Genomic DNA, 24,318 nt, shown 5'->3' with positions numbered 1-24,318 from the left:
TGCTGTGATAGATAAAAGAATTCTTTCCATTGTACTGAAGCAACACATACGACTAGACCAAATGCTGGCCAGTGACCCAAAGGGATGCTGACTGGCTGAACCAACCTGACTCTCCCTAAATGAGATTTGAACTCAAGATAGAAATAACAATTTGACCAAAGCTGGTAAGACTGAGAGAATAGAAGACATGAAGCGGCAGAAGGCACAAGTAGGCAGAAACCGTGAGGTAGAGAATATTGAGTTATAATGATATTAAAGCCCTCAGATAAAGAATAACATGCTTTCTGGGGTTTTTTGTTTTGTTTTGTTTGTTTTTTGGCCTTGCCGTGGGGCTTATGGGATCTTAGTTCCCCGACCAGGGATCAAACCCATGCCCTCTGCAGTGGAAGCGAGAAGTCCTAACCACTGGACCACCAGGGAAGTCCCACGTGCTTTCTGGTGATAGCGCAATAAGATAGTCCCACCTGGAGTTTGCTGTAGGCTGAACAACCTTCCATTCCCCAGCTTTATTCCAAAGTTGGTAAGCCTGGCTATGCCATGGTTCCTGTTCTGTAACGTAGAAGAAAGTGAACTAATCAATTACATTATAACCCCCATGGTCTCAGCTAATTATAAAATAACAGAAGAGAGGTGAAGGCATGAAGGTGAGAAACTCAGGGAAAAAAATCAACTGTCAGGATTTCACCAGCAACATCCAGAGAAAAGATAATACTAACTCTGTATTTTCTTAGGAAAAATATACCCCTAGAGAGGGTTAGATGGTTGAACCCTTTAAGTTGCTAAGAGGAAAGAAACCTACAGAAATATGGGTGGTGGACATTTCTGACAGCACAGCCAGGCTTCACAGAAAAACAGGAACCACTCCTTTTAAATGTCTATTTCCACATCTGTAAAATGGAAAGGGGATAACTACTTGTTATGGACTGAATTCTGTCCCCCTCCCCCCAATTCATATGTTGAAGCCTCAACCCCCTGTGGAGGGATTTGGAGAAAGGGCCTTTAAGGAGGTAATTAAGATCAAATGAAATCTTAAGAGTGGACCCTAATCTGATAGGGCCTGTTCTTATAAGAAAAGAAAGAGACACTAGAGCTCTCTGTCCTCGTGCACACAGAGGAAAGGCCATGTGAGGACACAGTGAGAAGAGAGCACCTTGATCTAGGACTTTGAGCCTCTAGAAGTGTGAGAAAACAAGCTTCGGTTGTTTAAGCCACCCAGTCTGTGGTGTTGTGCTATGGCAGTCTGAGCAGACTCATACACCACCTAAGAGGGTTGTGTGTAAGGAAAATTAAATCAGATCATGTTAATATATTAATAGAAGTACCATGTATCGGGCACCTCCCTGTGCCAGGCCCTTCATGGACATCATCTCCGGTCCTCCAAAACTTCATGCTCTTTGCACCCCTCACACTGCTTGGTGTGTAGTTGGTTTGTTGAATTTTGAATCTGAACATCATGGTCTTATTAACACAACATTTATAAGCCATAATTGTTTTTATGCATTCACTCATTCTGGAGTACTGAGTACTGACAATGTGCAGCTCCTTGTGCTATGGATAATTACGTGTGGAGACCCATAAGAAAATGAGGTACAGTCTTCCACTTAGAGACTCTGTGATCTAGTTAAGAGAGAGTAAGACAAGTATATCAATAAGTTACTTGTCCATGTGACTAATCTTTGGAAAAACAATAACATCACATCAAGATTAAACACAGGGACCCAGGGGCAGAAGCTCTGCATTTGAATCCTGGCTCTGTCACTTAGCTGTGTGATCATGGTCAAGTTATTTAACCTCTCTGAGTCTCTTTTCTCATCTGCAAAAGAAGATAACAATAATATCCACCTCAATCAGTTACTGTAAAGATGAAGAGATAATATGCTTGAAATATGGGGCCTAACTAAAAGACCCTGGCAAAGGTAAGCTATTTCTATTATTGTTTGTTGTTTGCGTCTTCATTCTTACTGGTTTCTGTTTCAAAGATCAACCTTTTCCAGAAGTTTTTTCTCTAGCGCTAAGGCTACCTATCAACAGCCTTCCAGGAACTGGCTGCACCTACTACATACAGAGCTACAGAGTGCGCAAGGGACAGACTAACACAACCTGCGACAGAGTGTCAGCTCCTCAAGGAATAGAGTTTATACTCTGTGTCCATTAAATCTGAATACAATGCTGCGCCATGGAGGGAGCCTAACATATATCCATTGCTACAAAGAAAAGAACACAGAGATAGAAGTCACGTGGATCTGAGAGCAGACGTGTCAACCTTTGAATCCAACACTGCCATTTCCCCAAAACAAGAACTGCAAGAACTAGTTGATAATATATCAGAAAAACTACTTAATTCACCATGGTTACCAGGAAAACAGGGCCTATTTTCCAAAATGCAGCCAAATATATGCACCAAAATGAAAAAGAGGAAAAAAATTTAGCATGCATCTGGTTTTCCAGAAATGGTATATTAAAAATATATCAATATTCAAACACCATGTGCTTTCTTGAGTTTTTAACTCTTACTTTGTCCTCTTTTTTTTTCTGCTAGGGTGTTTTGGGTGGATAGATAATTTCTTACTGCCATGATACAGCTTGGGATTCTTAAGCATATCAAGCGAGCATATGCATGGAATACAATTTCTGCAGAGAAGAGATTAGCCAAAAAGCATCACTGGGACATCTACCAAGTGTAGGGTTCTGCCAGGAAAAGGGAGTTTCAGAAAACTGTGCTTCTCAGCTCCTGCCCACAAGGATTTGGGAATCTTATTTGGGGACAGAGCACACATACCCTTGAAAGACAAGAGAGTATGGGGTAAGAGCCAAATGTGTAGGGCAGACAGTATACTGTTACAGAAATCTGGATGAGAGCCAAGTCACAGAGGGCTGGATTGTTCAGGGGGAACGTCACAGAACTGAGCCTGAGCTAGTTTCTGATGGTTGAGGAAGAGGGAGACAAGAATAAAGAAATGCCAGAAGGTGCAGGATTAGGAAAGAGAGTAAAACGATTTAGGTGGAACAGAAGCTCCAGGCAGGAAATAATGAGACCAAGTTATAAAAAGAACCTAAATGTCATGTTAAGAAATTTGGATTTTAGCCAGAGAGTAGCTAGAAAGCTACTGAATATTTTAGAGGAAAAAAAAAAATTACAGGGTAAAAGCAATTTATTTTTAGGGTTTAATTTTTTCAGTTTTCTTAATTTTGTTGAAAAGGAAATAAATTCACATCGTGTAAATTTAAAAGGTACAAAAGGTACTCAGTGAAAGGTCTCCCTCTGCTTCTGTCCCCTGCTGCCCATTTTTATCCCTGGAAGCAAATCAATGTTACCGATTTCCTATATATTCTTCCAAAGATATCTATGCATATGTTTTGCAAATGGAATACAGTCAGATTTACTTACCTTAAAAATGTAATTTAAAGATTATTTTATATGAATACATAAAAAGATTTCTCATTACCTTTTTAAAAAATAGATGGATTGGTACAAAAGAGCATAATTCTATTTCTTTTACACTTTGCTGCTCAGATCTTCTCCTTGGAGGCAACCCATTGTCTCTAGTTTCATATACATCCTTCCAGAGATATTCTAGGTATATGGAAACAAATAAACACAAACTCACACATCCTCCTCACCCCTTTAAAAATATACAAATAGGATGCATAATATACACTATCTCACCTTCTTTCTTTATTTTAAAATATTTCTTAGAAACCCAAATAAAGTCCTTACTTAAATTAATGGTCCAATCTCAACTTCGTGGTTTTAACAATGGATTATGGTTATGTATATCTTATCACTGGGGGAAGCTGGGTGAAGAGAGAGTTCCTGACCCACAGGAACTCTCTGTACAATTTTTGGAACTTCTTGGAAGTCTTAAAATATGTCAAAATGAAAAGTATTAAGAATATTCCTTAGCAATTATTTCAGATCAGTACATAAAAGCTTCCCTTTTTATAGATGCATAGTCATACTTTTCATGAATAAAATATTTAACTTGTCCCCTATGGAGCCAAGTATCTCAGATTTCCTTTAAATTCCTGAAAATTAATAACAGTGTCCAACCGTGTGTACTCAGACTTTGACTCGATGGTTAAGAGTGGGCTAGGTACCAAACTATGTAACCACAATAAAGACTGTAGTGGGAAATCAGGGGCTGGGAAATCAGGAGCTCCCAGTTCTCATCCTAGTCTTCTCACTAATGTTTGACTTGCAGTAGGTCACTTAACCCTCCTGTTTTGGCTCTCTCATCTGCAACATTGGGATTACCTACCTTGGTTACCTTTCAATTATCTTGAGGGTTAGACAAGATGATAGATGGAACATGACTTACTTAAGTTGAATCCACTATAAAAATAAAAGTTTGGCAAGTATGACTATCACCTATATCAGAATCCTCTACCTACAATCAGAAATAGGAGTTATCTCCACAGACATAAAGAACAGATTTGTGGTTGTCAAGGGGAAGGGGGGTGGGGAAGGGATGGAGTGGGAGTTTGGGGTTAGCAGATGCAAACTATTATGTATAGAATGGATAAACAACAATGTATAGCACAGAGAATTATACTCAGTATTTTGTAATAACCTATATGGGAAAAGAATCTGAAAAAGAATAAATAAATAAATAAATATATATATATATATACACACACATATACATATATTATATATATAATACATAATATATATATAAAGCTGAATCCCTTTACTGTACACCTGAAACTAACACATTTTAAATCAACTATACTTCAGTAAAAAATAGATTAATTTTTTAAAAAGACAAAAGAAAAGAATATAAAAAAGAATGCATATATGTAAAATGGAATCACTTTGCTATAGAGCAGAAATTAACACACATTGTAAATCAACTATACTTCAATAAAAAAAAAAGAAATAGGAGTTATCTCATGGCAGATTTAGTCTCCCTTTGAGTGCCAAAGAAAGCTGCATCTTACCCCATATTATTTTTGATTTAAAATAAAATTATTTTCTGAGCACTTCTGTTTTCTAATCCAGTCACTAATGACTGTCAGAAGGGGTGCCACACCATAATAATGATAAATAAAACATTTGCATTTAATAGCCATTCTGCCTCACTTCAATGCACAGTTTAATAACCCATCTAACAGGTTGACTCCTTGGTATTAGTACATTTTGCAGGTAAATCATCCTGTTGGAATCAAGAAGCAATTTTAGTTAACACCCAGACATTCTAAAGGGGTTTCACTCAAGGGCGATATTCAAAGTATTGGCTTCCACCAATCAGAATGGCACAAAAAGACACACCCACGCTAGTTCACCTGGGCTGGAAAGCAGAGTGCAGGTTTTATTTTTGTTTCTTGTTTTCCCTGAAAGGGAACTTCAAGTTGAATTTCTCCAAGAACTAGACAATGTAGCCAACACCTATGTTTAAATTTTTCAAGGTAAACATTTTCTCCTCAGTATTCTATGGTGCAGAACTGGAAAAGATTCAATGCCTTTTTTCTAAGGAAATGTGTGGCTCCTTGTGCAGAGTTGCTTGCTGCATACAGCCTGCTCAAAGTGGGTGCCTATTATCCCAGTGGCAACACCAGCTTATTTAAATTTTCATGGCCTGCTGTTCACTGGGCCTGAACTGATGATACTAATCAGGTAAATGGTCATGCCCTGGGATCCAGGAGTTCTACTTCTCAGAATTTACCCTAAGGAAAGGATGGATGCTTTAAGGGAGGTATCAGCTCACTACGATCATCCTAGCTGCACTCCTCACCTATAGGGATGGGTCCCCAGCAGCCAGCAGCTCTATTCAGTCTGACCCACCACTGGCCCAGCTGATTGGACAAAGCATAGATTCCCAAGACAAAAAGAGCCAGTCGGAGTCTTTCTCCCAGAATTTGGAATTGGGATAAAGAGATTCCACTTCAGTCAAAAACAGACTCTTGTAAGATAGAGATATAATGTTGAAAGAGCGAAGGGACCCATCTTCTCCCACCATGGGGCCTGAGTAACAGAAAAAGCTAGGCAATGGGAGAAAAATGAAGCCCACCCAGAGGGAAGCACCCAGAAGAGGCCCACCTGGCTACAGAGTCCATTCCTTTCCCTGGGCCCCTCGCCTTTCCTCCCTCTCTGTGACACTCCCTCTATCATCATCAAAAGTCCGTCAATTGACTGATGATAGGGAATTCCCTGGCAGTCCAGTGGTTAAGATTCCGTGCTTTCACTACCGAGGGCCCGGGTTCAATCCCTGGTCGGGGAATCCCACAAGACACACCGTGCAGTGCGGCCAAGGGGAAAAAAAAAAAAAAAAATGGCTGACGATAACTTGAATTGGTCTCTTGCAACTAAAGAATTTAACTAGAAAATAGCTCACCAAAATACTCATTGCAGCATGATTTGAGACTTGGAAGCAACCTCAATGTTCAGCAGCAGAAGAATCATTGTCAGTGCTGCCATACACAGGTGTGCAGCCTTTTAAAACACAGATTACAGGACCTCCCTGGTGGCGCAGTGGTTGAGAATCCGCCTGCCAATGCAGGGGACACGGGTTCGAGCCCTGGTCTGGGAAGATCCCACATGCCGCGGAGCAACTACGCCCGTGAGCCACAATTACTGAGCTTGCGCGTCTGGAGCCTGTGCTCCGCAACAAGAGAGGCCGCGATAGTGAGAGGCCCGCGCATCGCAATGAAGAGTGGCCCCCGCTTGCCACAACTAGAGAAAGCCCTTGCAAAGAAACAAAGACCCAACACAGCCAAAAATAAATAAATAAATAATTTTAAAAAAAGAAAAAAACACAGATTACATAGACCGTGTAGCAACAGGATTAAAGAGTTGTTAACTGATACAAGGATAAAGCAAAATTTTATGAGCACTTGGGTTGCAGCTATATACAAAATATGTCTAAAGATGGACAAAGGCTGGAAGAGAAGAGAAAACAGACCAGAAAAAGTAGATGTGGAAATATGAGGTGATAAATACATAAAATTGAACATGGCACTGGGAATGGAAATGAAAGTAAGGATGTGAATGGCCTATTGAATGAAACATTGACTGGAAAGGCGGCAATTCAAATCAGCTATGAGATTTCAAGTTTGGGTGATGGTATTTGGTGATATTAACACAAATAGAAAAGAAAGGGGAAGGAAGGGAAGGGAGGGAAAAACAAAAGAAGGAAAGAGGGAAAAGAGGAATATAACAGTCCTGGAACAAGGGCTCTGCTATTGTGGGAGAGTTAACATGCTTTGTTAGACACAGAATCATATCTGAACACAAACCTGAAGATCTTCTGGTTTTCATTCTACAAATGGAAAACCCGAGGTCCCCAGAGGTGAAGGCCATCTAGTTAAGACTTAACAGATCCAGGCTCTTAAAATTCAAGTCCAGTGGACTTCATATATACACCATACTGTCCATTATTTCATAAAAGTATACAAAAACTGGATTAAAGCCAAGATATAATGGGTTTGATTTGCAGACCTTTCCTCATTGACCTATTAATAAATTAAGTTCTCATTTCAGTGTCAGATTCTTCCCTGAGAAACACTGCTATTTAAAAATATTGATTTCATAAAGTGATTATGGAGGTTGACAAGTTGTTCAGGTAACTGACCAAATAGCATTTTAAAACAATTTCCTTTCTTTCTTTATTTTGCTGCGCCAGGTCTTAGCTGCAGCACACAGGATCTTTGTTGCAGCATGCATGTGGGGTCTTTGTTGTGACATGCACATGGGGTCTAGTTCCCTGACCAGGGATTGAACCCTGGGCCTCTGCATTGGGAACACGGAGTCTTAGCCACTGTGCCACCAGGGAAGTCCCAAAATAGTTTCCTTTCTAATAAAGATAGGTCAAGAGTTAGAAATGAGGGCAAGACATATGAATGAAAGTTCCTCCCAGCAGGAGGCACTATAGCACATGGAATCAGACTACAGGGGCAAACCTTAGCTTTGCAGCTCTCACTAGCTACGAACTCTTGGATGAGTCTTAGGTGGTACGTAGTAGGTGCTCTATAAATGTCAGCTCTTATTATTAGCCAACTGAAAGGCAGGACTACTTGCCGTGACTGCTGGTTCCAGGTCAAGGCATTAGGGACCCTTGGGCAAGCATGGAAGAGTCCAGTTAGGCAGACTAAGCCACACCAGGGCCTGGACATGCAGGCAAGCAAGTAAACAGATCAGATGAACTCTGAGCCACAGTTCACATTGGGTTTCCTAGAGAATATTCAAAGCTGAGTTTAAGGGGCAGGATGCCAGGACAGGAAATAATTGGAGAATACTCAGCTTAACCCTAGAAGAGAACTGAAGCAGGCCAACAATGGTGGTAGTTGGGGGGTGGGAAAGGATATAATAGAAAAAAAGAGTGCTCAGCACCATTCAGGACATAGGAAGAAACCCGGTTACCTGGCGACATCAAATGGTAGGTTGGAGTTAGAGGCTTAGAGGTAACACTTGTTAAAAACTGTGCGGGGTCTAAAGTTTTACCCCATTTCCAAGCTTGCAAGTTACTCTTTCATGGACACTGGTAAAAGGCATGAGCCTCTTGGTCAGAGATTGAGGATTTTATTACATGTGGCAAAAGAAGTAGCCAGAGCTTTGTGTTGGTTTGCAGTGGTTCCCCATGTCCCCCAAATCCCACAGTGATGACACAAAGAACCCATCCAGGATGCCTGCCCATGCAGAGGGTTGCCATGGGAGAGGAACACTGACCTGGAGGGATTCACTGTTTTTATAGTGAGCAGTAGCAAATCTTTGTCTGGGAGGAGGCATTGCCTCTTCCCTGAAGGTCGCTTGCTGCACATATAACCCTGAATAATGGCCTGGACAAAGAGCCATCGGGGCCTTGCATTCTTGGCATACTCAGAAAGAACAGACAGGGAGGCCCAGTGCCCATGGCAGATTCTCTCTTTCAACAACCCTTTTAAACCAGGATGGAAACTTTAGTCAGGGTGAATTCAAAAATGAGGTGGAATTAAGTCAAAAGAAAGGAGACTGTAGAAGCACAAAAGTGAGGTGCTGGAGAGAGCAGGTGAGTCAGAGGCTGGCTCTGGAGATAAGGAGAGACCCCAGACAGGGACGTTGGCCTTAGCCAGCATAGAAGTCATAAGAAAAGGTAAGATCTGCAAGGGAGAGAAGGCAGAGAGAGAAGGACTCATATAAAATGCCCAACTGAATTAGCAGATGCAAACTATTACATATAGGATGGATAAACAACAAGGTCCTACTGTATAGCACAGGGAACTATATTCAATATCCTGTGATAAATCATCATGGAAAAGACTATGAAAAAGAACATATATGGAGGATTAACCAAGATGGCGCAGTAGAAGGACGTGCTCTCACTCCCTCTTGCGAGAGCACCATAATCACAACTGGCTGCTGGACAATCATCGACAGGAAGACACTGGACTTCACCAAGGAGGATACCCCACGTCCAAGGACAGAGGAGAAGCCACAGTGAGAGGGTAGGAGGGGCGCAATCAGAGTAAAATCAAATCCTATAACTGCTGGGTGGGTGACTCACAGACTGGCGAACACTTATACCACAGAAGTCCACCCACTGGAGTGAACGTTCTGAGCCCCATGTCAGGCTTCCCAACCTGGGGGTCTGGCAACGGGAGGAGGAATTCATACAGAATCAGACTTTGAAGGCTAGTGGGAATTGATTGCAGGACTTCGACAGGACTAGGGGAAACAGAGACCCCACTCTTGGAGGGCGCACACAAAATAGTGTGTGCATCGGGACCCAGGGGAAGGAGCAGTGACCCTGGGGGAGACTGAACCAGACATACCTGCTGGTGTTGGGGGGTCTCCTGCAGAGGCGGGGGCTGGCTCTGTTTCACCGTGGGGACAAGGACACTGGCAGCGGAGGTTCTGGGAAGTACTCCTTGGCGTGAGCCCTCCCAGAGTCTGCCATTAGCCCCACCAAACAGCCCGGGTAGGCTCCAGTGTTGGGTTGCCTCAGGCAAAATAACCAACAGGGAGGGAACCCAGCCCCACCCATCAACAGTCAAGTGGATTAAAGTTTTACGGAGCTCTGACCGCCACAGCAACAGTCAGCTCTACCCACCTCCAGAGCCTCCCATCAAGCCTCTTAGATAGCCTCAACCACCAGAGGGCAGACAGCAGAAGCAAGAAAAACTACAGTCCTGCAGCCTGTGGAACAGAAACCACATTTACAGAAAGATAGACAAAATGAAATGGCAGAGGGCTATATACCAGATGAAGGAACAAGAAAAAACCCCAGAAAAACAACTAAATGAAGTGGAGATAGGCAACCTTTCAGAAAAAGAATTCAGAATAATGATAGTGAAGATGATCCAAGACCTCGGAATAAGAATGGAGGCAAAGATTGAGAAGATGCAAGAAATGTTTAACAAAGACCTAGAAGAATTAAAGAACAAACAAACAGAGATGACCAATACAATAACTGAAATGAAAACTACACTAGAAGGAATCAATAGTAGAATAACTGAGGAAGAAGAACAGATAAGTGACCTGGAAGACAGAATGGTGGAACTCACTGCTGCAGAACAGACTAAAGAAAAAAGAATGAAAAGAAATGAAGACAGCCTAAGAGACCTCTGGGACAATATTGAACGCAACAACATTCGCATTATAGGGGTCCCAGAAGGAGAAGAGAGAGAGAAAGGACCAGAGAAAATATTTGAAGAGATTGTAGTCGAAAACTTTCCTAACATGGGAAAGGAAATAGCCACCCAAGTCCAGGAAGTGCAGAGAGTCCCATACAGGATAAACCCAAGGAGAAGCACGCCAAGACACATAGTAATCAAAGTGGCAAAAATTAAAGACAAAGAAAAATTACTGAAAGCAGCAAGGGAAAAATGACAAATAACATACAAGGGAACTCCCATAAGGTTAACAGCTGATTTCTCAGCAGAAACTCTACAAGCCAGAAGGGAGTGGCATGATATACTTAAAGTGATGAAAGGGAAGGACCTACAACCAAGATTACTCTACCCAGCAAGGATCTCATTCAGATTCGACAGAGAAATCAAAAGCTTTACAGACAAGCAAAATCTAAGAGAATTCAGCACCACCAAACCAGCTCTACAACAAATGTTAAAGGAAATTCTCTAAGTAGGAAACACAAGAGAAGAAAAGGACCTACAAAAACAAACCCAAAACAATTAAGAAAATGGTCATAGGAACATACATATCGATAATTACCTTAAACATGAATGGATTAAATGCTCCAGCCAAAAGACACAGGCTTGCTGAATGGATACAAAAACAAGACCCATATATATGCTGTCTACAAGACACCCACTTCAGACCTAGGGACACATACAGACTGAAAGTGAGGGGATGGAAAAAGATATTCCATGCAAATGGAAATCAAAAGAAAGCTGGAGTAGCTATACTCATAAAATAGACTTTAAAATAAAGAATGTTACAAGAGACAAGGAAAGACACTACATAATGATCAAGGGATCAATCCAAGAAGAAGATATAACAATTATAATTATATATGCACCCAACATAGGAGCACCTCAATACATAAGGCAACTGCTAACAGCTATAAAAGAGGAAATTGACAGTAACACAATAATAGTGGGGGACTTTAACACCTCACTTACACCAATGGACAGATCATCCAAAATGAAAATAAATAAGGAAACAGAAGCTTTAAATGACACAATAGACCACATAGATTTAATTGATATTTATAGGACATTCCATCCAAAAACAGCAGATTACACGTTCTTCTCAAGTGCGCACGGAACATTCTCCAGGATAGATCACATCTTGGGTCACAAATCAAGCCTCAGTAAATTTAAGAAAATTGAAATCATATCAAGCATCTTTTCTGACCACAACGCTATGAGATTAGAAATGAATTACAGGGGAAAAAACGTAAAAAACACAAACACATGGAGGCTAAACAATACGTTACTAAATAACCAAGAGATCACCGAAGAAATCAAAGAGGAAATCAAAAAATACCTAGAAACAAATGACAATGAAAACACGACGACCCAAAACCTATGGGATGCAGCAAAAGCGGTTCTAAGAGGGAAGTTTATAGCTATACAAGCCTACCTAAAGAAACAAGAAAAATCTCAAGTAAACAATCTAACCTTACACCTAAAGAAACTAGAGAAAGAAGAACAAACAAAACCCAAAGTTAGCAGAAGGAAAGAAATCATAAAGATCAGAGCAGAAATAAATGAAATAGAAACAAAGAAAACAATAGCAAAGATCAATAAAACTAAAAGCTGGTTCTTTGAGAAGATAAACAAAATTGATAAGCCATTAGCCAGACTCATCAAGAAAAAGAGGGAGAGGACTCAAATCAATAAAATCAGAAATGAAAAAGGAGAAGTTACAACAGACACCGCAGAAATACAAAGCATCCTAAGAGACTACTACAAGCAACTTTATGCCAATAAAATGGACAACCTGGAAGAAATGGACAAATTCTTAGAAAGGTATAACCTTCCAAGACTGAACCAGGAAGAAACAGAAAATATGAACAGACCAATCACAAGTAATGAAATTGAAACTGTGATTAAAAATCTTCCAACAAACAAAAGTCCAGGACCAGATGGCTTCACAGGTGAATTCTATCAAACATTTAGAGAAGAGCTAACACCTATCTTTCTCAAACTCTTCCAAAAATTGCAGAGGAAGGAACACTCCCAGACTCATTCTATGAGGCCACCATCACCCTGATACCAAAACCAGACAAAGACACTACAAAAAAAGAAAATTACAGACCAATATCACTGATGACTATGGATACAAAAATCCTCAACAAAATACTAGCAAACAGAATCCAACAGCACACTAAAAGGATCATACACCACGATCAAGTGGGATTTATCCCAGGGATGCAAGGATTCTTCAATACACGCAAATCAATCAATGTGATACACCATATTAACAAATTGAAGAATAAAAACCATATGATCATCTCAATAGATGCATAAAAAGCTTTTGACAAAATTCAACACCCATTTCTGATAAAAACTCTCCAGAAAGTGGGCATAGAGGGAACCTACCTCAACATAATACAGGCCATATATGACAAACCCACAGCAAACATCATTCTCAACGGTGAAAAACTGAAAGCATTTCCTCTAAGATCAGGAACGAGACAAGGATGTCCACTCTCACCACTACTATTCAACATAGCTCTGGAAGTCCTAGCCACGGCAATCAGAGAAGAAAAAGAAATAAAAGGAATACAAATTGGAAAAGAAGAAGTAAAACTGTCACTGTTTGCAGATGACATGATACTATACATAGAGAATCCTAAAACTGCCACCAGAAAACTGCTAGAGCTAATTAATGAATATGGTAAAGTTGCAGGATACAAAATTAATGCACAGAAATCTCTTGCATTCCTATACACTAATGATGAAAAATCTGAAAGAGAAATTATGGAAACACTCCCATTTACCATTGCAACAAAAAGAATAAAATACCTAGGAATAAACCTACCCAGGGAGACAAAAGACCTGTATGCAGAAAACTATAAGACACTGATGAAAGAAATTAAAGGTGATACCAACAGATGGAGAGATATACCATGTTCTTGGATTGGAAGAATCAATATTGTGAAAATGACTATACTACCCAAAGCAATCTACAGATTCAATGCAATCCATATCAAATTACCAATGGCATTTTTTATGGAACTAGAAGAAAATAATCTTAAAATTTGTATGGAGACACAAAAGACCCCGAATAGCCAAAGCAGTCTTGAGGGAAAAAAACGGAGCTGGAGGAATCAGACTCCCTGACTTCAGACTATACTACAAAGCTACAGTAATCAAGACAATATGGTACTGGCACAAAAACAGAAACATAGATCAATGGAACAAGATAGAAAGCCCAGAGATAAACCCATGCACCTATGGTCAACTAATCTATGACAAAGGAGGCAAGGATATATAATGGAGAAAAGACAGTCTCTTCAATAAGTGGTGCTGGGAAAACTGGACAGCTACATGTAAAAGAATGAAATTAGAATACTCCCTAACACCATACACAAAAATAAACTCAAAATGGATTAGAGACCTAAATATAAGCCTGGACACTATAAAACTCTTAGAGGAAAACATAGGAAGAACACTCTTTGACATAAATCACAGCAAGATCTTTTTTGATCCACCTCCTAGAGTAATGGAAATAAAAACAAAAATAAACAAATGGGATCTAATGAAACTTCAAAGCTTTTGCACAGCAAAGGAAACCATAAACAAGACGAAAAGACAACCCTCAGAATGGGAGAAAATATTTGCAAACGAATCAACGGACAAAGGATTAATCTCCAAAATATATAAACAGCTCATTCAGCTCAATATTAAAGAAACAAACACCCCAATCCAAAAATGGGCAGAAGACCTAAATAGACATTTCTCCAAAGAAGACATACAGACGGCCACGAAGCACATGAAAAGCTGCTCAACATCACTAATTATTAGAGAAATGCAGATCAAAACTACAATGAGGTATCACCTCACAGCAGTTAGAATGGGCATCATCAGAAAATCTACAAACAACAAATGCTGGAGAGGGTGTGGAGAAAAGGGAACCCTCTTGCACTGTTGGTGGGAATGTAAATTGATACAGCCACTATGGAGAACAATATGGAGGTTCCCTAAAAAACTAAAAATAGAATTACCATATGACCCAGCAATCCCACTATTGGGCATATACCCAGAGAAAACCGTAATTCAAAAAGACACATGCACCCGAATGTTCATTGCAGCACTATTTACAATAGCCAGGTCATGGAAGCAACCTAAATGCCCATCGACAGACGAATGGATAAAGAAGTTGTGGTACATATATACAGTGGAATATTACTCAGCCATAAAAAGGAACGAAATTGAGTCATTTGTTGAGACGTGGATGGATCTAGAGACTGTCATACAGAGTGAAGTAAGTCAGAAAGAGAAAAACAAATATCGTATATTAACGCATGTATGTGGAACCTAGAAAAATGGTACAGATGAGCCGGTTTGCAGGGCAGAAGTTGAGATACAAATGTAGAGAACAGACATATGGACACCAAGGGGGGAAAACTGCGGTGGGGTGGGGATGGTGGTGTGCTGAATTGGGCGATTGGGATTGACATGTATACACTGATGTGTATAAAATTGACGACTAATAAGAACCTGCAGTATAAACAAACAAACAAACAAAACAACTAATACTAAACTTTCATTGGGTTATTTGTATGGAAATATGTTAATATAAATGTTTCAGACATTACATGAAATTTCTAAAAATCTTATATGTTCTGGTATAATGTTATAGGTCATAATCCTAGTTATTACTTTAAAATGTATATCTCAGAAATAACTAATTTTCTTGTTAACTGCATTATTATGAACTTTCATCAAATCTTTAACCGTGGTCATTTTTAAGTCTTTTGTCATTTACAGACAGTTCTGGGTGTACTCTGATGCTTTTGTAAATATGTTCCTATAAAAGGGTTTCATCTTCAGGAAATTCATGGAAAAGACTCTGACAAGTACAGGTTTCTGGTAACTGACTGTACTGCTGAATTGAATGAATAAGCATTTTCAGAACTCTAATGAAAAACTGATGAGCTCATAAAAGTGCTAACAAAAGATCAAGATAAAAAAAAAATTAATTACATGGGACTGAGTGAACTGATGAGGATGAGTATAATTTTTGTGACTTTCTGTTTGAATTTAAAAAAAGAAAAAATCCCACAAGGAGTCAGAGGCAAAGAATATACAAATCAATTTTCACTGCAAAGTAAAGGAGCTGTTACAGTGGAGGATTACTGGACTGAAGGTCAATATTATGACATAGTATGAGTGTGTTTCATGTTTGGTAATTGCAATCATTGTTGCTTTTGTTGTGGTCATCCATGTACAATGCTTGGTGTCAGTCTATTTATCTCTTGTAAAAATAAAATACAGTGTGTGTGTGGAAAAAAAAAAAAAAAGAATATATATGTATAACTGAATCACTTTGCCATAGACCAGAAACTAACACAACATTGTGAATCAACTATACTAGAATAAAATAATTTTTTTCAACACCCAGTTGAGAGGCTAGAACAAAGAGACAGAGGCAGCCAGGTGGAGCAGGAAGTTCAGGCAGGGGGAGAACCGGGGCTGTGTGAAATCAGTCAAAGCACGCCTGCGCTCAGGGGTCTAAGGAGACCCCCCCCAACCCAGCCCCCGGCCGGGCGAGGGACCCCTTCCATGCACTCCCTCAGCGCCTCCTGTCGGCTCCACTGCCCCGTGGCTGGCTGTGACCGCCCTGGGATTATAAATCCTCCTGGAACGGGGGGGCGTGTGCTTCACCTCCATACCCAGGGTCTGCAGCAGCGCCTCTCATGGCTGGCGTTCAACGTACACACTGTGAATTAACAAGTCAACCAGTTAGTCGGTGAGGCAGTTTCTGGAAGCCTTACAAGTGTCAGATTCTGCACGTGAATCATGTAAGATGAGGAGTGAGAACAAAGCGGCTGCTCGTGGAAACTGGGAAGTCACAGGTCCCAATTCCAGAAGACGGGTTTGTCAGCGGAAAGGTACACACACCAGCCCTTCAGGCACTAAGGGTGGAGAGTGGGGTGAAAAGCCAAGGTGGCAACTCTTATTCTTTATGTCCCACCTCCCACCCCTTGCCTTGTGGGTGTGAAGAGTCACACCGCTTCGAAGGGAAGCACGACTGTTATGGCTGAAGCGAAAAGAAATGGCAACAGTCAACTTTAGGTGTTTAGAAAAAATTTCCACGAGTGCTTTAGTGAAATCAGGTGTGGGGAGAAGCGGGGGAGCAGGGTACAGAGCTAACACCAGAGCAGTGGAGTCTGGGAAAGAGAAGACGAGGAAGAGGCCCTGCTTCCAGGAGACCTGGGCGAGGTCTGGCGGGTGGGGAAGGAAGTCAGAGATGGGGGCCAGGAACCCTGACTTGGAAAGAGGGCCTGCTCTGGGGCACCGGGTTGCAGGGATCCTATCAGGAGATCGCCGTGCTCCTACCTCCCCAGCTCGGGGCCTTCGCACTTCTGTGCCCTCTGCCTGGAATGCTCTTCCCACGGCTCAGCCCCTCATTGCCTTCAGGTCTCTTCAGAAATACTGTCTCTCAGAAGGGCATGCCCTGACCATCTGTCTAACATAGAACCCACCTCCTCCATCTCTCTCGAGTCCATTTCCCTGATTTTATTTACTTTCCTAACATACACAATACACGTCAGGGGATACGTGCCACCAGAGTTCCTAAGAGCCTGTTTTCTGTTTCTAATAAAACTAAGGGAGATGAACAAAAATACAAAAGGTTCTTCAACATCACTAATACATTTCTCTCTTCTAATGCATGTCCGCTACAGAGTAACATTTCTACTGGAAGTTCCCCTTTCAGGACCCCAAATGAAGAAAGAAACGTTGAAATTAGAGGGCAACACAGTCAGCAGTTTTGGTTTTTAAAAGAGAAGGTTGGGTCACCTCATCCGTTTGGAAGCAGTGGCCATGTCACATCCACAGAGCTCCACCACAGAAGACCCTCTGTTTGCCCCTCCTAAGACAGGGAGATGGAGGAGCAGGGATTCTCCACCACTCAGACTTTTGAAACATAAGTGACCTCAGCAGAGAGCTAAGAAGCTGGCATGAGTAACATCTTATTAAATAACCATTACTCCGTCTTCTAATGGAAATCTCTCCCAGTAGCAGGTATGTACAATCCCTCAGAAGAGGAAAATGTTTTTTTAATGGCAGAAAATTTTATATATCTTTCTCCCAGAGAGAACCCCTCTCTCAATGCCTTAAAAAGAACCAATTAATTAATAATATAAAACCCTGGCAACGAGAAGAGGGGGGCCTCTCCAGCTCAGGCCACAGGAACCTAAACCTCAGGCCAACATCTGCAAACCAGCCTACGCCCTTGGGAGCACACAGATGGAAAAGTCAATTTAATCATTCCTTTTTTGCTGTAGGGTGAGGGCCTCTGTCAGCAGGGGCTTGCATCATGCCTGTGGTTTTTCCAGCAGAAGAAAACCCACTCATGCACCAAGACTTTGCGGAGCCTTTCCAAACTGTCATGTGTGAGCTCACCTTTGGTGCCCCAGGACACCCCTTCACAGAATTGGGACCCTTAATGCCCAAGAAGGTAGAGCCCTAACGCTTCGCTAGGGTGGGACCAGATGGTGGTCACACCCTCCCCTACTACACGTGGGGCTCACTTCCATGCCCTGTGGGCTGATTACAAACTCCTAGTTTAAAAATTAAATAGCCAAGTCATCTTGAACCCAGTCCTGTAAAGGGGCCTGTCTTGCCAAGGCAGAGAGAGGAAAGCCAGCAGAAGAAAGAGTGGTGAGAGTAGAATTCATCACAATTCACATTCAGTTGGATTCTGAGCCTCTTAACCAAAAAGGAAGCTCATTTCCATCAGTGGCAACTCCCACCGCTAATGGAGTGACCTGGGGCTTACTTGAAATGAAAGCCTCCAGCTATTAATGCAGGACCTAGGGCATCAGGAGAGTTAAGTGGTTAATGCCACAGGGCTCTGGGGAGAACCGGCTCCAATTCTCTCTCAAGCCAGACAAGGTAAGGCCAGATACTAGAAAGATACCATCACAGGAGGAAGAAGGAAGGCAGGGTGGGAAAATGGCTGCTTTTAAGCTGTGAGAGCTGCTCTTTATCCTCTGCCTTCCCTCACAAACACACACACACACACACACACACACACACACGTACACAGGCACAAGATGTGATAACTCTAAGTACCCCCTACTCCACCTGGAGCAGGAAAGAAGAGTGTTAGTATCAATGTGAGGAAGTAGCCAAAGCTTTGTGAAGAAAGAGGAGGAACCTCTGAGGGTCAAGGGGGGAGACTTTCCCCAGGACCAGGTTACCCAACAAGATCGGAGGCCCTGGGATAAGGTAGTCTGGGGATAGAAAGTTCCATTAAAGACCAAAACCAAGGGAATTCCCTCGGGGCCCAGTGGTTAGGACTCTGCACTCTCACTGCTAAGGGCCTGGGTTTGATCCCTGGTCAGGAGACTAAAATCCCATAATCCACGTGGTACAGCCAAAAAAAAAAAGAAAAAAGCTAAAACTTAGTTCTCAGCTTCCTGGAGGATAGGAGAACCCTAAACAGGAGGAAATCACCTTGAGAGGGACATCAACTTTTACTAGAGGGAATGTGCAAGGATGGTAACAGTTTTTGAAATAGATTGTGTTGTTCTTTTTTGTTTCTCCATACGTTCATTTATTCATTCATCCAACAAATAGTTACTAAGTGCCTGCTGTGGGTCAGACACTGCCGAAGGACAAAGAGACATAACAGTAAAAAAGACAGACAAAGTTTCTGCCTTCATGGACTTTATATTCTGCTGGGGAGGCAATCAATAATTTTTAAAAAGCAGCAAATACTCAGGTGGTGCTTTCCACGTGTCAGATCCATTTCTAAACCCTTTCCATATAATAACTCATTTTATTTTTATCACAACCTATACGGTAGGTGCTATTATTATCCCCATTTTACAAGTAAGGAAACCAAGGCATAGGCAGGCTAAGTAACTTGTCCAAGTGCACACAGCTAATAAGTAACAGAACAAGGATTTGAACCCAGGAAGTTGAATTTTAGAGTCCATATTTTTAATCGACATAGATTGGTACAGGTATGGGTATGGGTTTAGGTTTGGGTGTGGAGAAGGAGAGGGAGATACAGACAGAGATAGAGAAGAGGACAGGAGACCTCTAAGTAAATCATCTTGAAAGGGACTTAGAAGCCAGCTGAGAGAGAGACGGATAGATAAATAAATACGTGCTATCTATTTCTATTATAGATATAATATACCTATTTCTATTTTATAGAAAGCAGTGTTTAAAAAAATAAAAATAAAAAGCAGTGGGGGGGCAGGGGGCTAGGCTTGGAACAGGGTGGCCAGGGCAGGTGCCACTGGAGTTGACCAGGGCAGATTCCCAAGGCCTGGCCAAGCCACAAGCAAGTGTGATCATGAGTGACCAGGTCCCAGGTCTTCAACAGCAAACCCCGGAGAAGACCAGGGCTAGAAACAGTCCCATTACAGTGGTCACTGTCCAAGCAAAGGCCAGCTGCAACGCAGAAGATCCTTCTGTGTCATCTGCCTCCCTTCCGGGGCCATAAGCACCTCCCCACATGCATTCGCCAGGCGCCATGGAGAGAAGGGAAGGGGAGCAGAAACCAGAAAGACGGGGCCTTTCTACAAAAAAAGACTCAACGTTCCCCCTAAAAGCCTGTTTAAATGATTGAATCTGAGTAAATTTACTTGACTCGACTAAAATGTAAAGCCCCCTTGGCACCTCGAGCCCTATCTAGCAGAACACGGGCTCATAAGGGAATGCAGATCAGCAATGGAAAAAAATCTAGACTAACTCTGCTCTCGACTGAGGATTTGTGATGCTGCTGCCCCCCACTCGAAGGCTACTTTGGGAAGGAGAGGAGAGAGGACACAGCATGAACAGCAAGAGAAGCTAAAAGGATCTGTTGCTTTCCTTTAATGTGGTATGGTCATGGTTGCACAGATGTTTAGTCACGGCAAAGGGTAGGAAGGAAACACATGTTTAAGTACATCGCTGGAGAGACCAAAAGGATTATGCACTGTTCCATTATAATTTTTCTAAAGCTTAAAGCATGATTTAGGAGAAGCTGTTCGTGCCATTGCTGCATTCAGTTACCCAGAACAGATTTGGATGAGCCTGGAAGCAATTTCCAGGCTTCCAAATGTGGGTCATAAATATGTGTTAATCAGAAAGGACATTGCAGTCAAGTGGCTTCACATATTTACCATCACTCCTATGAAAGGCATTTATTGGCAACCTCCTACATGAGGTTCAGGCAGCCTGGAATTTATACGCAGAAATTAAGCAGTCATAATTCCTACCTCTTGAAACTTAAACTTGGCAATGTTGATTTGAACAATCCCATAAATATACAACTAAACAAAGCTCATCTGCAATTATTCTCTGTCCCAACTGTCTTCCAAAGTGGCTGTACCATGTTGCATTCCCACCAGCAACGAATGAGAGTTCCTATTTTTCTACATCCTCACTACCATTTGGTGTTGTCAGTATTCTGGAATTTAGTTATTCTAATAGATATATAATGGTACCTCATTGCTGTTTTAATTTGCAATTCCCTAGTGATATAAAACAGGGAGCATCTTTTCATAGGCCATCCCATCATTTTTGCTGTATTCTATTCATTGGAAGAAATTCAACAGGTCCAGCCCACACTCAAGGGGAGGGAATTATGCAAGGCCATGAAGAGCAGGAGATGGGGCCATTGGGGACCATCTCAGAGGCTGCCCAACATAATTAGATTCAGAAAAGAATGGAGGAGAGGAATTTGAGACAAATAAAGACAGTGCTTTTGAGGAGTCTTGATATCAAGAGAAAAAGAAATGAAGGGTTAGTTGCAGAAGAATATGAAGTTAAAGGATGTTTTTATTTACTTGTTTTACAACTAGATCATGCTTATCAATAAAGGTGATATATTTGATATATTGAATATAAATACAAAATAGAAATGTATTTTATACCTTTATTCCTATATTTCCTAGAAGTCTTGTGAACAACAAGGCTCAGGTTTGTAGGCAACAAACCTGAGAGGGCATTTTTTTTTTTTTAACTTTTTATTCTATATTGGAGTACAATTGATTAACAATGTTGTGTTGGTTTCAGGTGTACAGCAAAGTGATTCAGTTATACACATACATGTATCTATTCTTTTTCAAATTCTTTTCCCATTTAGGTTGTTACATGATATTGAACAGAGTTCCCTGTGCTATACAGTAGATCCTTGTTGGTTATTCATTTTAAATATGGCAGTGAGTACATGGCAATCGAGAGAGCATTGTTTTAATAGTCTGTTTTGTACCAATGTAAGGGGTCAGAAACAAGCACACCTGTATCCCAGTGCTTCCAGGATGCTTACCTGTACACCCTCTGATTGCTAAAATCAGCCACATTTCAGCCATCATCCACTTCTATTTAGGCAAATGAAACCAGCAGGCCTCCGTGAGAGCAGACATTCTCTCTTGGCTTGAAAACAAGCCTACAGCTGCTTGGAAAAGGCAGGCTGCTGGGCAGAGACCTGCATGTGGCAAATGGCCCAACGACGCCAATTAAAATGTTACCCAACTGGAATTGCCGTTTAAATCATAAATGATGTCTGCAGTTGCTTTATCTCCTGACTCTACAACGACACAATAAAATGCGCACTAAACACAGAGACAAAAGAAAATGGATGGGCCAATTAATCTGTGAGAGCAAATGTCCCAGCTCTGTGTGTGATGTTAGTCCATTGAGAACAAATGAGTCTTAGGATCTCCTGGGAATAAGGGTTGGGGGAGGGTGACAAATAATGTGCTTTCTTGCCTTTCCACCTTCAGAACCAACTCAAGATAAGATACAGAAGGGAAATGAAGGTGTTAGCTTTACTACTGACAAGATAGTGACTTCAGAGCTGAGTTTGTTCTACTCCCTTTCCCCGTCTAGACCTTGGCTCACCATTACCTTATACTGATCCTGGGCAGCGAGGGAAGAAAAAGAACATGAATCTTCACAGCTCACAGCCTTCTGATGGACTTGCTCTTCTCTGAGAAAGATGAGCCGTTGGACATCACCTGCCGTAACATACGTGTGGGCCAAAAATTTAAAATGAGTAAAATGCATGACCATGTTATTGCAGGGTTAGTAAGAAATACTATCTTTTATTCAGTTTGGACTATGGAAAAAGCACAGAGTTTAAGGGAGTGACACTTCATGTTCCCAAGTGACTATACACTGAACCAAGAAAACCCTCAATGGATTCCAAATGGTCACTTCTTACCCCCGTCTCCCCCTCCCATCAGAGAACATTAGAATCTTGAAAACAGGAAACAGGTGGAGGACGGATGCCAACAAGCCTATTTTGCATGCTCTCAAAATTCATGTTAGAACAGGATTTTATTGAAATGCCTTCCTCTGCTGTAAGGGAATGAGGAAAGGGTGGACAGAAGCTCAGGGCATTATCCCACAGAAGTTCCTCCACAAAGAGACATGGCATGGGGAGCCGGGGTCGGGGGTGAGTTAGCAGCAGCAAAACTAGCCAGAGAAGTGCCCAACACCTCCCGGGGGCTCGGGATGCCTTGTTCTACAAGTAGTTCATCACATGTGTGAAAGGCAGGCCAAAGACACACCAAGAAAGGAAATACAGCAGGTTTCATCAAGCATTGACAGTGCACCAAGCTCTAGGTCATGTACCGGGAATGCAGGGATAAATTCATACTCAAGGTGACCCAAAAAAGCTACATTCTGGGATAAGACCCCACCACTACCATCACTATGAGCCTTGAAGAGTTTTATAGTATGAATATTCAACTACTGCAGGGGATCAATGGCGAATCTCTTTCCCTGGAGTCATTTCCCACTTACCTGAATATGTTCCAGGCACTATGCTGAATTCAGAGGAGCCAGTAGAGTGGGAAAGCAAGTTCTCATGGAGCTTACATTCCATCATCAAGACAAGTCTGCTTTTGGAGAACACCCTAAGGTGGGCTCTACTCCACCAGAAGCTCTGTATGATCTAAAAGTCCCTCTACTCTATGATTCTTCTTTAACTCTCTTGGCTTCTCCTATATCGTGAAGCCAGCTTCCTGCTAGTAATGCTAGACTCAGCCTAGGTACACCCCTCCTCCAGGAAGCCTTCCCTGATCCCCTTAGCAGGCTGGGCTTGGTGGCTTTGTGCTAGGCCCTTGGCACATTGCATAGGTTTGTACCACTTTATGTTTCTTGAGGGCAAGGGCAGTTTCTCATTCAACTTCACAGCACGGATCACGGTGCCTACCACTGAGTGGGCACTCAGTAAATATTTGTTGCCCTCTACAGTCCCTCCAACCAAAATGATCTCAAGTGCTCCAGTACCTAGGAAGCCTCAAATCTCAAAATACCAGGGACAGATTAAGGATAAAACCAAATATAAAAGCAAGGCTTGGGGTGGCACAGTGGTTAGGAATCCGCCTGCCAATGCAGGGGGCACAGGTTCGACCCCTGGTCTGGGAAGATCCCACATGCCGCGGAGCAACTAAGCCTGTGCACCACAACTACTGAGCCTGCGCTCTAGAGCCCGCGAGTCACAACTACTTAAGCCTGCGTGCCTAGAGCCTGTGCTCTGCAACAAGAGAAGCCACCACAATGAGAAGCCCGCGCAAGGCAACAAAGAGTAGCCCCCGCTCGCCGCAACTAGAGAAAGCCCACCCCACGTGCAACAACGAAGACCCAACGCAGCCAAAAATGAATAAATAAGTTCATTTTTTAAAAATAGTTTTTTAAAAAAAGCAAGGCTGGGGACTTCTGGTGGCTTGCAGACCCCCCTGGGGGAGAGCATGGGAT

At 41.9% G+C, this 24,318-nt stretch overlaps 1 protein-coding gene across 3 annotated transcripts in view; it reads right to left on the bottom strand.

Moving 5' to 3' along the window:
* Positions 1 to 23,577, bottom strand: part of TOMM7 (translocase of outer mitochondrial membrane 7) — a 36,006-nt gene extending 12,429 nt beyond the window's left edge. Inside the window, exons 1-3 of one of the 3 annotated variants that reach the window (XM_082398686.1) lie at positions 23,362 to 23,577; positions 22,462 to 22,571; positions 465 to 549 (exon numbers count right to left, since the gene is read on the bottom strand). In XM_082398686.1, the coding sequence (XP_082254812.1) occupies positions 465 to 549; positions 22,462 to 22,571; positions 23,362 to 23,446 (280 nt within the window). In that variant the 5' untranslated portion in view covers positions 23,447 to 23,577. Of the gene's footprint in view, positions 1 to 464; positions 550 to 3,446; positions 3,575 to 21,880; positions 22,012 to 22,461; positions 22,572 to 23,361 lie in introns of those variants that run through there. The other 2 variants (XM_082398687.1, XM_082398688.1) reach the window with 2 other exon arrangements.
* Between the last annotated feature and the right edge of the window lie 741 nt (positions 23,578 to 24,318).

The sequence above is a fragment of the Balaenoptera borealis genome, assembly GCF_965194805.1.
Source record: "Balaenoptera borealis genome assembly, chromosome: 7".
NCBI lineage: Eukaryota > Metazoa > Chordata > Mammalia > Artiodactyla > Balaenopteridae > Balaenoptera > Balaenoptera borealis.
This window is presented reverse-complemented; position numbering and strand designations above follow the sequence as displayed.